This window comes from Vipera berus (genome assembly GCF_964194415.1).
Source record: "Vipera berus genome assembly, chromosome: 4".
In the NCBI taxonomy this organism is placed as follows: domain Eukaryota; kingdom Metazoa; phylum Chordata; class Lepidosauria; order Squamata; family Viperidae; genus Vipera; species Vipera berus.
Window position 1 is genome coordinate 31,677,107 of NC_138206.1, and position 16,857 is coordinate 31,693,963.

Below are 16,857 nucleotides of genomic sequence, written 5' to 3' on the forward strand. Positions count from 1 at the left end.
GTTGGAGACAAACCCTTTGAGTCACTGATTTGGAAAAGACTGTTCCAAAGTTATGTCATATCTCTAATACAAAGCCTGCTTTACATATTATGCTAAGCCCTAATGTGGCTAATTTATTTCTGACTTAGTGTGATGTATAAATCCCACCATTTAATAGTTTATTAAGAGGGAATCAGGATAGAGAATTTTTTTTACAAATACTGGCTTAGCAAATATTGGCTTAGCATTATGCTCTGTATTGCCAATATTTGCCATACAGACCATATAAGTTAGAACTTATAAGTTCTCAGATACCTAGCAATGGCTATGTCTTTATCTAAATGTTTCAACTTTTCACAACACTGTACATTTAACTACACTATAGGTGATAATCTTCTATATCCTTGCTTGATGACAGTCCCTTATTTTAAGTGTACACTTGCAACCACTTAGGTTTAACATTAAATATAAAGATTTAAACTGTGACAAAAAGACTTAAAACATGGCTTTTGAAAGTATTTATTGATTACAAGTAAGAGGATCAAAGATGCATGTGGTGTTTTACATTTTTTTATAAGTATAGTTTTCCAGATCAGGTTAATAGAATTTGTCGTGTTGGGTGAGAAGAGAGGGGGAAAATAGCAAGGATCAATTTGTTTAAATCTGTATGATCAATGGTTTACATTTGTCCAATTTTACACAGCAGTAAAAACCATTATTTCAAATCAGTCCATGACAAATGTCTTTTTCTATAAGGCAAATGATGGGTACGCATTTCCAGAAGGTATTGCTCACATTTGATACAGATGTCCATAGAAGGCCAATCCATCATACTTTTTATGCGGCAGGCAAAAGATGGTGTTAAGCAATGAGGTTCAAACACAAGAGGTACTCTGGAAATGAGAAGAATTCAGATTATTTTCAAATATGTATTTTTCCTACCTTGATAGGTTCTGAACACATTGAAAAGGTGTACATTTTAAAAATGTTTTGGAAGAAAATGGGTGAATACATATGAGTGCAGGCTAACTTTCTTCTCTTCATTCAAGTCTGAAAAAAGAGAGAGAAGCTGCGTGCTTACAGAAATGTCCACAACATTTCTTCCAAATCATTATTATATATGTTTAAATGTTTAATTTTAATAATGGAAAATCTAATTTGGAAAAACAAAACAAAACTAAAGAATCTTCTACTCTGTAAATTTAATTTGCAACATGATGGGAATTAAAAGCTACTGTCTTCACGTATCACACTAAATTATAAAAGTTTGTCAGGCTTAGAGTCAGCACAACTTGTGAACTCAGCTCTAAAATAGGGTTTATGGTAGGGCACACAAGTTTCAATTTTTTAGGCCATGCAAAAAAAGTAGATGCAAACCAAATAAAAGACAGTGGCAGGATAAAACTTTAACAAACATCACATTTAAATTTAGATAGGAAATTAATTAAAGTTAGTAATTTCCTGAAGTCAGATGAAATAGAAGTTACTAATTTTTCCGACCTCATTAAAATTACTATTTTGGAGAGTCTCTGGAAGCTTTCAGAGATCCTATATGGCCATAGTTTATAGCATAGCATACTGTGTAAGCCAGGCCATTATGGATTATTCAACAAACACAGGCCACAGTTTAAGATAATATAAAGTCATATTTTAAATATTCCACTTGGCCTTTAAATATACATAATAGTGCAGTGGTTCCCAACCTTTTCTTTACCTCGCACCCCTAGAACACTTCTGACATATTCTCGTACCCCTTACAAAAGATTGAAATAATGGCAATGAATTATGCATATACACTATAATTTTGAAAAACTTAAGTTTTCACACACACCCCTGGAATATCGTCTCGCACCCACAGGGGGTGCAAGCACCTCCAGTTGGGAACCCCTGTAATAGTGGATGCCTACTTCACAATGATCTCTGTGATTCTTTTATAAGGTTCTGTGCTATGCTTGCGCAGGAGGCCATTTCAAGTATGAAGGCCAAACCTTGGGATGGCAGATACAACAACTCTGAGATGGTCTCCGTTAATTCAGGCAAGAAGGTTGCTATGCAGCAGGGAAGCTGACACAGTAGTTTAGTTTCTATTAGAAATTAATAGATAAATAGATAATAAATAATTAATTTATAGAGATAAAAATCAATACCAATTTCTCATTTAGGAATCATGGGATGTAAAAATCATTTTCTCAGCATATAAGCTTCATTTTATCAATACAAGTTTATTATGGACTAGTAGATGGGGGAAGGGACGCGGTGGCTCAGTGGGTTAGGATGCTGAGCTTGTCGATCAGAAGGTCGGCAGTTTGGCAGGTCGAATCCCGAGTGCCGCGTAACAGAGTGAGCGCCTGTTACTTGTCCCAGCTTCTGCCAACCTAGCAGTTCGAAAGCACATAAAAATGCAAGTAGAAAAATAGGGACCACTGCGGTGGGAAGGTAACAGCGTTCCATGCGCCTTTGGCGTCTAGTCATGCCGGCCACATGACCACGGAGACGTCCTCGGACAAACGCTGGCTCTTCGGCTTTGAAACGGAGATGAGCACCGGCCCCTAGAGTCGGAAACGACTAGCACACATGTGCGGGGGAACCTTTACCTTTACCTAGATGGGGGAGCTGGCAAAGTAGAAAAGACAATATCTGTATTATTGATGTGGTTACATCCTCATGGCAAACTCTCACCTTGATGAATCCCATTGTTCTACTTCAAGCTGTGCAGCTTTTTGGTTGTGCAGGCCCTGATCATCTTCCTTGCCCAGTCGTATCATTTTAAAGAAGTTAAGTGGAAGGCGTGCACAAGGTCTGACTGGCATAGACATCTAGAGAAAAATTCCGGGACCTTAACCAATTGATGGAATTCTTTAGATCAATTAATATAAATTAAAAGGAATTCACTGTTAATATTAAACCAAAAATGAAGCTGCATGTTATTAAATAGGACAATGCAACATCAGTTAGACACAAAGTACCATCAAGCAATTTAATAAATGTTTTATACATTAATTGCTTGATGGGTCCTAAACAAAACTTTTTAAATATGGGTTAAATTTACACAATGTCTTATTGGTCAATAAAACAGATAGAATTAGTAAAAGAAAATAAATTAACTTACTTTGATGCAGCAATCTTTGCAGATCACACTAAAATAGAAACATAATACTTCAATTATAGCAATAGCAATTGAATAAAATGAAATAACAAGGGAGTTGAATAATAATAATAATAATAAAGGAACTGAACAAAATAAAAATGAAAAAGGAATTGAATAAAATGAAAAATAACAAAGAAGTTACAAAATAAACCACACACACAAGGTACAAAATAATTTGCAGGACTGAGAAATTGGCTTATTATTTTTTCCTGATGCCTACATGATTATTTTCAGGCTTTCCCACAAAGGAAATATCCCAAATGCCACAACTGCAAAGTCTTTTATGAAATGCTTTACTGCAATTAACTCTGAATTTAACCAACATGTGCTCAGGAATGAACATCTCATCTCATTTTGGGGAAACCAAACAATAAAAATAGTATTTGCTATTGCAGTGGTAAACTATTTTTTAGCTTTGGAACAACTGGAGGAGAGTGACAATTTTTCTGTGAAATAGAAGAATAGGTTTGAAAGGCACCTTTTAGGCAGTGTCTGCTGTGGATTACTTTAGTGCAGTCTCTCACCTTTCTTTTTAAGGATGGTGGTTGAGAAGGTGGCCACATTGCAGCTCTGAATGAGGATTCTGGATGAGACAGATTATCTGGTACCTCTTCTAGTTAGATTTCCAGTCCAGATATGGGATGGAAATAGCATTAGTTGCACTTTTGAATGACCACACATCTTAAAATTGCCTTTTCCACTACATAAATGGAAGTTTGCCCTATTTTCCCTCATTCTGCAATTTCTCAAATGCATTTCAGAGAGGCTTCATGAACTCTACTGCATATTTAGAAGGGTGCCTAAGCGAAGAAGCAAAATGTTTCACCGCCATTTCTGTGTTGCTAGCAGGCTGACAGCTCTGAATCAATTCATAGAATATGATCTCTATTTGATACGTATATTTCAATCTTTCTAGTAAACTGAGTTCTCTAGGTGAACTATGAACAACTCACTCCCATATTTGCATACTGCTCTTCCCCATTTATCTTCCGGAAGATTCAAATCAAGGAAGCCCCCACTGCCACTTGCACAATATCTGTCCAACAACTTTAACATCAATTCCCAATGGAAAGCCAAATGGATTGCTGAATGCCCAGACATAGGAAGACATATAAATGACCCACAAAAAAGGGTACCACTTCAGCGATGAACAATCCTGAATAGGATTTACAACTCACACAGTGTCTGCCAGACCTCTATGTATAAACGGGGCATAGTATCCTCCCCTCAGTGCGACTGCAGGGTCCAATGTCAACTGTAGCTCACATCATGACCTGCTGTAAGGTGAGGTCATATACCCATCCAGTATGTTTTTTTAAAAAAATATATAAATGATGCTGTGCTTCGATGCTCAGATGGCCTAGAGACATTGGTATTTGAACACAGATCTTTTTAACATTAACATTTACCGTCAACATTTTTAACATTAAAGAGCCGTGGTGACGCAGTGGTTAGAATGCAGTAATGCAGGCTAACTCATTGTTAACTCCAGGACTTGGATTCTGACTGGCTCAAGGTTGACTCAAACTTCCATCCTTTTGAGGTAAACTTAAGGACTCAGATTGTTGGGGGCAACATGCTGATTCTGTAGAATCACTTAGAGAGGGCTGTAAAGTGTTGTGAAGCAGTATATAAGTCTAAGTGTTATTGCTAACATTTATATTGTATTGTGTTTTAGTAATCTAGATGAAATGTTAATATATATTGCTAGTCCATGTATGATATGCCATATGCTAAATAAATAAATAAATCTAGGTGAATTAGTAAATTGAATATTAAAACAGCAAAGCAATTAAACATATCTTCAGGACATAGTAGGCCGGCATAAAGAATTTAAAAGAGGTGCTTCTTAAAATGTATTAGTGCACGAGAGATTAAAGCTGTCATATCCTCTGAAAAGCTCAGGCAAGTGTTTTAAAGTCTTTCCCAATTCTTTTAAATGCTTCGCATAGCCCTAATAAATGACAGAGCTGTGTTATGCTTCAGATTCAGGAGTGGTAGAATGTATGGGAACAAGAACATAGCACCTGTTTATAGCTCATTTGCCAAGATTGGAAGCTTCTTCTCAGCAGCCATGCAATCCTGGAAAATGACATAGGTCCATTAATGAATTGGAGGCATGAGTTGCTTTTGCCCCACTGCACATTCTGCAGTAGTTCAAATCCCTCAAATTCAAAGTATTTAACAGCCCTAATAAATAATAATGAAAGACACAAGAAGAAGCACATTTAAAAGCTACCACCCAGGGTAGCTTAGGCATTTAATTTTTTTTCAAAAACTTACCTATAAAAATTATAGGTAAAAAGGAGTGGGTTTTTTTGCACAGTAATTTAATTATAAAAAGGTTCTGTTTACTTACCTACTACAGAGATGACACACATAGGGCCATATAAAGAATTGGTTACGACAAAGGAGACAAAGCTGTAGGGGGAAAATTATTTCAAGTGGTCCAATTTCTTTTTATAATGTGATAAAAATCAATGCAAGTAATAACAGTCATACATAGAATGAAGAATGTTTGGAGGTTAAAATGTGGACTATAGTTTCTGCAGTAATTTTATAGCTACAGTATATAAACCATCCCTTCCAATCACTGAAAAGACTGAGAATAGCTTTGCATGATGGAAGCCTACCTTATTGCAGATACTCTTTCTCTGCACACAAATGTAAAGCGAGAAAAATACAAAAAATAAACTATGGTATGCTAGACTAATTGCTTTCTTCAAAAAAATTCTCACCAGGAATATTGACATTATTTTGCATGCTTAATCTGAGTAAAAAAAGTTATATGCAATATAAAATCACTAATAGGAGTTCATAAAAGTGAGATATGATAATATATCACTAAGGGGAATGGAACTTTTTAATCTCATTTTCCTCTCTTTTGAGAGATGGGGTGATTTTCTTAAAAAAATAAAATGGGGCACATTAACTTGGCTCTTCAAGCTGTCTGGCCCAGACTGAGGGGTTTTAATTTTTAATTGGGTTTTAGTTTTAAACTTTGGGGACTTGAATTAATTAATTGTTTTAACTGATTTTAATTTTTGTATGTTATGCTTTTAATTTTCCCTGTAAACCGCCCTGAGTCCTACGGGAATAGGGCGGTATATAAATTCAATAAAATAAAATAAAATAAATAAATCTACTTGTTATTTTGGCAGGAGCAGTAAATGGTAAGCAATCCTGGAAAGAATCTTCAGGGTTCTACAAAAAGGAGACAGCCTATGATCCATACGTTGCTCAACCCTGATCTATTGGCTGATAGTATAGGACAGACATGTCAAACACAAGGCCTGGGGCCCGGATCCGGCCCGCAAAGTGGTTTCATGTGGCCCGCGAAGCCATCCTGGAAACAGTGAGGGAACTGCCGTCACTGCCTTGGCCCTGGCCCAGAGACCCTCCTTCTGCCAGAGACCCCCAGATCTGTCCCACTCCTGGCCATACCCACCCGGCCCCCTGAGGGCAACCGCAATGCTGATGCGGCCCTTAATGAAATTGAGTTTGACACCCCTGGTATAGGAGAACAAAGTTAACTAGACAGACCAGTGTTGCAAAAGCAAATCTGTCAAGCATTTAATTTATATGGATACTCATGTCTGTTTTTAATAAATATCAACAAACCAATGCACACTTCCTCATATTAGGAAATTACCTCAGCCCTTGAAGTCGAGTTGCTTGTTTCTCTTTGGCAGGAATCTTTTATTCCTAAATATCTTGTTCCCATCAAATCTGCAATGCTTGGTAATGACCATCTTGAACATGTCTGATTGTAAATAGATGACAATGATAAATTAAAAGGAGAGACATACAGAAATTGCTCATGATAATTTTTTTAATAAAACCAAGTCCTCTGGAATTTAGAGATAGCTTAGAAGCCAATGAAGAGTTTCTGGTTTGATGTGAATAGCTTAAAAAAATAAGAAATTCAAACAAACTAGTGTGGACCAGCTGTGGCTAAGTTTTGTAAACACAGTAAGTTACATAACTTTCATATTTCCTTCCAAAAAGAGGAAATTTTAATGTATTTATTTATATGTTGCCTTTATTATTTTTTATAAATCAAGATAGTGAATATACGTAAAAATCCTTCCTCCTCCTATTTTTTCCACAACAAACTTGTGTGATAGATTGAGCTGAGAGAGAATGACCAAGGTCACCCAGCTGGCTTTCATGCTTAAGGCTCACAGTCTTTTGGTTTCTGGCCATAACCTCTAGGCCAAACTGGATCTCTATTTAATAATATACTAAGTAAATAAAAAAATAACTATTAAGGTAACAGTATGTTAAGACACTCAATTTAGATATAAATTCCAAGGGTTGCACATCTTTAATTATGAGCACATAGGAAAGACACAGTGCTTTGTAGGGTTCTGTGTAGCTTCAGAGCCAAATCCAAAAAGGAGGAGGAGCAGCAGCAATTAATTCTCCAAACCACTGGACATTTCAATAGGAAGATATAGATAAATGAATGGGTATTGAAAAAGGACAATAGATATGCATCATTTGTTTGTTCTTGCCTTGGTTTCTGATCCCCTACCCTCCTTACATAGCTCTCCTAGTTTTATTTTTGGTTCCAAATCTGACTGAATGTAGCTCAGTCGTGGTTTTTTAGCTTCGGAGAAGCCAGTACTGATATTCTGTTCAGAGAAGATACTATTATGTGGAGAATTCAAGATGAACTTCTGAGTATCTCCTGTAGAAAAAAAAAAACCATAGTCAAAAATGTAAGTAGATATGTTAATCTATTCTGATCTTCTTCAGAGATAATAAGATACTTACAAATATTAGTTCTCACTACATACAACAGAGAATATATTATTTAATGACATACAGTATGTCCGGTTCAAATGTGTTCTTTCATTTCTGTTATTTAAGAATCTCTTATGCTTCTTCCAGGATTCCATACGAAATAAGTACTTTTTAAAAATTTCCTTTGTCAAGATGGTGTTATTTTATTTTGCTCTAATAAGGGGGTACACAATTCATTTGGGAGAATTGTACAAATGTAAACTATTATTTACATTTTTGAGTTTAATTCTATAATATGGGTATTATTTTTTTCAGGTATATGCTGAAAAATATGGAGTCCAATAGCTTCATGCTGTCAAAAGTCCCTGGAAGCTCTAACCTAGTAACCCATGATAAATTACGGAAAAGGCATGCCATTACAGCCAAATCTACCTTTAAGGAAAACTGCTTTTTTATTCTTTCAAATTCATATAGTACACTGTAAAACATCCCAAGACATCTGCATTATCAAGAATGTCTTCCTGGTTTTACCCTTATAATTGTTGCCACTTTTCTGTACAAAGATTGGTCGAAGTTTGGGTGGATTTTTCACTTCCATCATGAGCTGCTCATGCAGGCTGCATTCTCGGAAGGTCTTCTCCTTTAATTTCCATACTGATACCTAACAAATACAGTGAGTTATAAATGAAAGATGGTGGGAATCAAAGACTGGACCAAGGCCTTTATGGCCTCAAATACTGCCAAATCCAGCACCATGCTGATTTAATTTAAAAAAAGGAAAGAAAAAGTGTCATCCACTCCGGCAAGACAGTAGAGTGATAGAGACAAAAGAACATAGACAGCCAAAGAAGCTAGTAAAATTAAAGATGGAAAGACATGGAGTGGTGGTCCCAGGGATCAACATGCCTGGGGCCTCTACAATCCTCATCCCATTGAAAGAAAATGTCTCAGAAATACACCCAATAAAAGCTAAATCTGATATGACCCATTACTTACTGAATGGAGGCTGTAGCGTTTGTTTTTGATATCATCCACCACCATACTGTAGGATGAAAGGATACCTTCTCCTAGAGGAATGCTGTGCAGAGTTTGCTCAACCTTCTGCAGCTTCACACTTTTCTGTAAGGCACCAAATATATCCTACTACAAATCATCCTGAAATGGGTAAGCCCATCCTGAAGGCTTCATATTAGCCTGCAGATGCATCATATTATATGATTGCTAAAATACAAGTTATGCATATTAAAAAAAACTGTTGTTACTTTACAGATTATTTTATAATATTCAGGATTTCCACTGATATAATATGCTAAAATGCTAATAGATGAGAGGGATTCATAATCTGAAACAAGACAAAACACTGGCCTTATTTCGTAATGCAATCTTTTTTTTTTCCTTAGAATTTTCCTGAAAGTGCCTGGTTGGATTTACAAAAGAGACTTATTAAAGCTTTGAAGAATTTTATGAGAAGAGACAGAGGAAAATGAAAAGAAATCAAGTTTTAGGAGAACATTTGAAGGCATTAAAGATCAAGATTGTTAAAAGTAAAAGGAAAGAAAAAAAGTTGATTTATTTGATCAAGGTTAAAATATGTGTTATCTTTTAATGGACTTTTGCTGATCAAAGGTGAATGATGAGGTTTTTAAGGGTTTGTTTATAGATACAAGATGGGATATGGGAAAAAGAGATCATTTGTTGTATTTTATAAGAGCGATATATTACTAAAATTATTTATACTTGTGATAAAGGTGGTCAATGCTTTTTATATTTCTTTTTCTTTACTGTATGCTTTTTCATTTCTTTCTATTCTTTGTTTTTTTCATTTCTGCATTTTTTCTTTTTTAGTTTGTATTAATTTTTATTTTTTGAACTATAACTTTTAATAAAATTACTATTTAAAAAAAAGAAAACTGGTATTGAAAATAACAGACTGTCCCTACCCAATTGTTTGTCTTCTGCCTGACAGAACAGTCTTCTACATTCATTCTTCCCAAATTCTGAAATACATTTTAAAAAAATGCCTTAGTTTGTTCAGCATAAACCCTTTGATTGCCTTTCCAACCTTATGTACATTTTTACTCCAATTTCAAAAGAAAAATTATGATGGGATGAAGATACTGAAGTAGTGATAAAGAAAGATTTAGCCACTGTGTTCTCACATCCCCCAAATACCTCTTTGCAACTCTGTATGGTTAACATAAGTTTCTGAAGCTCAATGTACTCAGAGAACAGCATTTGGCAGATGGTTGTATAATGACTGGCAGCTTTGGATGGTCTGTGGAAGTGATCCTCACAGATCTAAAATGGACAGACAATAAAGAGTTCTGGACACATATTCAATTAATTTATTAAACTAACTACTGAACTTATAGACCGAAGATGCAAATCCTGAACCTCTCTCTGCTCTATTATAGTACTGTAATAGATTAGAAAGCATCAGAAATTAGAAAGGTATTTTGGCAAGTATGGAGTAGAGCAGCTTTTGAATGTTACTCAACAGATAAACCTGTTCATTTGAGACCTATGTATAATACAACCTGTGATTTAATAAAATGCTATAAGAGACACGGTAAAAAGAAAAGTGAACATAGCCAATGTATTCTAGAAAAAATATCTTGTCTGTTGCCTTTTGAAACTAACATAAAAAGAGCAAATAAAGAAACTGAATTCATATCAAGAGCTACTCTTGCCTTGGGTGATGCATAGGCAGAGCCAAATCAAATAAATAAAGTGTCAAATCAAGGGATAAATTTGATTTTACATAAATCTAAATTTTTAAAAATGCAAATGTTATGCTTTATCTTAGGTATTTAATAAACAGAAGGGGAAATCACTAAATACTTGTAGTATAATAATTAGAGTTTCATGGGAAAACATAAACTTGGACCAGTTACATTTTATATTGATTTAGCATATAAGCCATAGTTTGGATGACATAGGAAGATATTTTTAAAAGGAACCAGCTTCCAACTGAAGAGAATATATGTAGCTCGGGTAGAAATGTGGTCCTTTCATTACCCAATTAGGTTACTTCATCACTGCTAGGGAGTGTGGGGTTTGTTCCCTGTTTATATATGGTAACTTGCCTTATCAGTGTTATTGGGGGTCAGCCTTCTCCTTGCTAATTCCTAGATTAGGGTATTTTTTGTTCTGCCTGATTATTTTTCTGTTTTTACTCTATTCTTAATTGGGTACTATTTGCTGGAGAGGATGTATTCTGGTCTTTTTGTTTCCTTCCTAGCTTTTTGTTGTATTTTTTGAATGGTGTGTAAATGTGCTTCATCACTATATACCTATTGATCATGATAAGCTACTTATAAACCAAAATCAAATTAAATGCTAATTAGGTTTTATTACCTAATCAGGTAATGAAACATGCAAGCAAACAACCAAGCTCAGAGAGCACTAAGGACTCTGTATATTTCCAACATGCTGCTCTGCAGATGTAGCAGACTATCAAATCAGTAGGAATTCTGGGCCAAACACTATATTATATTAAAAATAACAAAACTCCGGATTAGCAGATCTACACTGAACACAGAGGGTGTGAACAAAACAAGTGAAACCAATCTAAATAATCAATGTTCTATGAGAGTTAGCATTGGCACAGTTTTGTGTTTGGATTATTTTTGCTTTCCCAACCATTGTGGATTGAAATGGACTTATAAAACTAATTGGCTTCATAAGTATTTAATTATATTATAAATGTACATACTTCAATGTGAACTTCTAGAATGACTGCATTTGAAAGTATTACGTCAATGTTTTCCATTAATTAAATTATTTAAACCAACTGCTAAAATTAATTAATTAAAGTGATCAAGCTGCACCTTAATACTTTATATATATGTGTAAGATTTTTTTTCTACTTGTCCAAAGGATATTTAGAACAAATGGCTAAATATATAAATTATGTGAAACATACAAGACCTTGATTACATCCTGGAAAGCAACTGTGGTGTTTGAGGTCTCTGCATTCAGTTTGAGCATAACCGTTATTAGCTTTGCCAGTGACTCACTCAGCTCTCTCTCCATATGGCTCTCGATTCCCCAGTCCAGAGCTTTGTAGATCAACTTTCCTAATGATTCTGTCAACTAGAAAGGAAATATTGAGTGATCTGTCAATTCTGAAAATCTAGGACAATTTTGTCAAAATCAATACACAAATGGCTGCCTCAGTGACTGGTATTAGAAGAATTTAGCTACTGTTTTTCAATTGTCTAAGTATTCTTAAAGGAGTTTTAAAATAAAATTATAAATAAAAACAAATACAAAACTAAAATAATAAAACATATAAACTAATATAGTAACTTGAGGCAGCTGGCAATATTAAAACTGGAAAAAGGTTAGAGCACGGGATGTCCTGATATCAGCTGGGGGAGATCCCCATCTAGTCCACTGCCAAAGAGTATCATCATCCACACATTAAGGTTAAACGGGAAGGCAGATTTTTTGCATCCCTACTTCCAAGCTATCTTAATTTCTTACATGATTAAGCTACAAGTACAGTGCCACCAGCCCAAATGTTCAATATACAGTATGGGGTTGCCTTGAATAATCGGCCTCTTACAATAATACATTCTTGAGATAACCTATATATATGAAATAACTGACTGAAGTCTTATTCACATCTTCATGAGAACTTTATTACAATTCAGAATCACTTCTAGATCTGGGCTATTATAAAATATCAGCTAGACTTGAGAATGAAGAGGGTTTTTCTCCTGAATCTGCTGTGACGTGTCTGAAATCAAAGCAAAAATAGTGCTTGTTTCGGTTGATCTTTTGAAGGATGTAGCTCTGTGGGCAGTCAGTTTTTCTGTTTGCAAAAGCTCTTGATTGATTCCACTTCCCAGCTCCTAGGTTCAGGTTAGTGTCTTTCCCACTCCTCTAATAAAGTTTCTATTGCTGTTACTTTTTAAAAGTGCGACAGAAGAATAATGACATGATGGCTTGATAGTTTTACTATAACCGACTAATATGGTTCTATGCTGCGTGAAACAGCAATAACACTTAGACATATACCATTTCATAATGCTTTACAGCATTCTATAAGTGGTTTACAGAATCAACATATTGCCCCCAATAATCTGGGTCCTCATTTTACCAACCTCAGAAGAATGGAAGGCTGAGTCAACCTTGAGCCAGTCAGGATCGAACTCCTGGCATTGGGCAGAGTTAGTCTGCAATATTGCATTCTAACCACTGTACCACCACAGCTCCTGAAAACTGTTTTATGATCAAAATGATGGGAGAATAAGAGCAAAAGGATGCATAAGATGAAGGGGAAATAATAATCACCAGTAGTCAGTAAGTATGGATGGGATGCTGATCAGATGGTATTTCTTGGATTTGAGGCTGATGAACATAACAAGGATTGCCATCAACTTTAAAAATAGAGAAGTGAAAATATTATGGATATGGAAATATCCAAGAGCGGGATATAAATGGAATTAAAAAAAAAGTATTTTTGCCATAAGGCTACTAATGAAGACAATCCCAGATTTTTATTCATGGTTACAAGAAGAATGAAATCCCATCCAAGAGAAATGAATTATCTAACAGCCAAACCAATCACTACATAGTAATCACTACAGGTAGACTTCAACTTACAACAGTTCGTTTAGTGACTGTTCAAAGTTACAATGGCACTGAAAAAAGTGACTATGACCGTTTTTCACAACATCCCCATGGTCATGTGATCAAAATTCAGGCACTTGGCAACTGACTCATATTTATGACAGTTGCAGTGTCCTGGGGCCATGTGATCACCTTTTGTAAACTTCTGATAAGCAAAGTCAATAGGGAAACCAGATTCCTTAACAACCATATTACTAAGTTAACAACTGCAGCAATTCTCTAAACAACTGTGGCAAGAAAAGTCATAAAATGGGGCAAAACTCACTTAACAAATATTTCACTTAGCAACAGAAATTTTGGGGTCAATTGTGGTTGTAAGTCGAGAGCTGCCTGTATAGATTTATTTTGCTAATGTCAAGAGTATGCCATCAATTGCGTCAAGCACCTTAATCTTACCTGATCCTCTAAAATCTCCCTTGGCTGTTGATTTATGTTACCATCTGAAACAAATGTTTAGTCAATTTCAGTTTAAATTTCATTTGCATGTTTAGGGTGACTCTGGAAGATATTGACAATAGATTGACACTTGGTTTTTTTTATAAAAAAACTTGTCAAATAAGGACAGCTGAACAAAATATGCCACTGTGGACAGGTGGAAAAATTCTTTAATCAAATGGAATATGGGGGAGAGAGGAAACACTACAACATCAACATTTATCACTTCCTCTAGACTACATACAGTATAGCATCCTTTCTTAACCTACTGGTTTCTCCCTTCACAGCCATATTACTGGTACATGATAGTAGTCAAATACATCTGCAAAAATAGGCCAACATATAGGATTATAATATTTTAAAAAATCACTGGATGAAGGTAGTCATGTATCTTACAGAGTACTGTCTTTAATTTAAAGAGTCTGGTTTAAAGATAGACCTCAGAACAGAGATTTTGAATTTATTTGGCCAGCAGACTGGACAGGCACATATTCCCTAGTTATTATGGGAAGGTTACTACATTTCTATTTCTATAATAATTATTTCTATAAATCAGCATAAATACATTATCAGAATATGAATTAACACATGTACATTTTTCTAGCTTTTAAGTGTGATGATAGATTTCAAATCTTTCGATATATAGTAAATAGTCCAGTGTTTTATTAAAGTTTTTATATAACATATCTGGTATAATTTGTTCCTATGATTTAAGAGGCTATATAAAATTTCAAGTCTTCTAGAGGTCTTTTTCAAAAGGAAAAATTTATACCTATCATTTTAAGAGAAGAAATGAAAATCAAGTTTTTTTTTACAAAAATAAATTCTTTTAACTCTCCTGCTCTTACTCAGCTGTGTCTTTCAAACAACAGCTTGTCATTATCAACAAATATGAAATGTGGAACTACTCATTATACAAACTGCTGCCTTGATTACATTAAAATAAAATATTCACATCTGAATTAACAGGAGTTGCTTGCATTTAATAAGTACCTTTTCTCTACTATAAATAATTTTTTTGGTTCTATTAACAATTCAATGGAATTATGTTTTGGAATTCTTGTTTTAGAAAGAAAAATAAATCAATTTAGACGATGTAGTACTACATTAAAATTTCATAATCTGTAATCACATAAAAACATCTGCAATGATCTTAAATTCTGTGACTTATTCTATTTCCCTTTTGGAAAAGATAATAAAATTGCTCATTATTTACTCACAAGTCACAGATAGTGAGTAGGACTATGTTTCCAGGTAAATACATTAAAAATTAACATCTTAATTAAGGTAATGCATAATACATTGAAATATTAAGGGAAATAAGAAATTTTAGAAACATATAAATAGAAAGAGTAACTTTAGTCATTTTAATTGCAATTTCTTACCATAGTTATGTTTGATAGTGAAAGATATACTTCCGTCAGAATGAATATAGAGGTCATCAATATCTAGAAACTTCATTTGAACTACAGAATCCAGTCCCTGAGCTAATATCTGATCCATTTTACAACAGCAGTGAAAGCAAATAGCCCAGGCTTGTTCTTCACTTATGGGTTGTTGGTAAAATCTTAGAAACTGAGCTAAAGACACCTTAGTGATATCATTTGTATTAACCATTGTAAATGCTGGCTTTGTCCTTTCTTCCATGTTTCATAGTACTAAGGGAAATCTTTACAACTGATAAGTACTTTCATTGTGTCTAATTTATATCCTTTGATGTGGATGTATATCTTAAAGGGGAAGTAACTGCTTGATCTCATATACAGTATTATTTTTGCCCTAGATCAAAAATCAAGGTCAATTTATTTATAATACTTTAGATCTCTGCAACAGATTCCTGTAGAGGAATAGATAGATAGCTGGGATAGATCTTAAAAAATATTTATTTATTAAAATAATTTATTTTTGATAAACCACCTTCCTCCAATACCTGAAATTTCTTACATTAAACATCACATATTTCTTTGTAGCTTAAAATGTTATGTGAATTCATAATATTAAATAAATATATAAACTATTAGTTATATATTAGCCTATCTGATTATGATAACTGCAATTTATTCAACAAACTGGTTCAACATGCATGATAGTGATTTTATTATGCTCCATGAAGTACAATAAGAACTTTCTTAAGTGTTTAAGAAGTTATTGATGAAGCAAAAATCTCAAAAGTATCAAAATCATAGCTATAATTATGTTTACTTAATTTTTTAAAAAATGAGAGAAAAGAACTGTAAAAGCCGCTTGCCAAAGACCATCAGGAGGCAGGTAGAAAATCAGGTAAAATTCATAATGGTATAGAACACCTCATCCTCAATCCACTATAAAGGGATCTTATATTTGGATTAAGATGTCTCAGTTTAAAGTATGATTTCCCTGTTTAAATATTTAAAATTGCCATACAATTTGCAACATTTCTGTTATGGTCCTGGGGAAAGATGAAGTCAGGGGATTAGTTCTGCCTGGTTTTTATTGGCTTTCTAATGGGCAGATCTGTTTCCCTGACCTGGCAACAAATTTTTCGCTGCTAGGATTCAGAGAAGTGGCAAGAGAATCAGGGAGGTGGCATTGTGGGGGAAGTACAGTAATTCTTAGCTCAGTTCTCCATGAAGCTGTGGGAACTTGATTACTGCTTTGCTTCTTTGATTTCATTCATACTCATCACCTCCATGTTTTTGAACCATTAGTGTTATGGAACAGGCTATAACGCAATGGTTTCTCTTAGAATTTGATCCATAAAGCTCTTAATGACTCAGCAAGACAGCCAAGGAAAGAAGTCCAGAAGTCCACAGATGCTATGAAGCTGTGGGAAGGAAAAGATTTGTAATTTCAAAAGGAATTTCAAATTGCAACCTCTGTAGTGTAGTTGCTTTAAGAGAGGAATTGTGATGGTCTGCTCTGTAATA

At 34.6% G+C, this 16,857-nt stretch overlaps 1 protein-coding gene across 1 annotated transcript; it reads right to left on the bottom strand.

The window, feature by feature from the left end:
* Window positions 1–694: 694 nt before the first annotated feature.
* LOC308668070 (protein spire homolog 1-like) lies at window positions 695–15,598 on the bottom strand (the record flags this gene model as incomplete). Its single annotated transcript, XM_081327727.1, has 11 exons — window positions 695–872; window positions 2,659–2,795; window positions 3,089–3,116; window positions 5,487–5,548; window positions 7,645–7,820; window positions 8,408–8,537; window positions 8,873–8,918; window positions 9,939–10,174; window positions 11,807–11,971; window positions 13,913–13,956; window positions 15,337–15,598. The coding sequence occupies 11 exons, from the start codon at window positions 15,596–15,598 to the stop codon at window positions 695–697; spliced, it is 1,464 nt and encodes a 487-aa protein (XP_081183853.1).
* Between the last annotated feature and the right edge of the window lie 1,259 nt (window positions 15,599–16,857).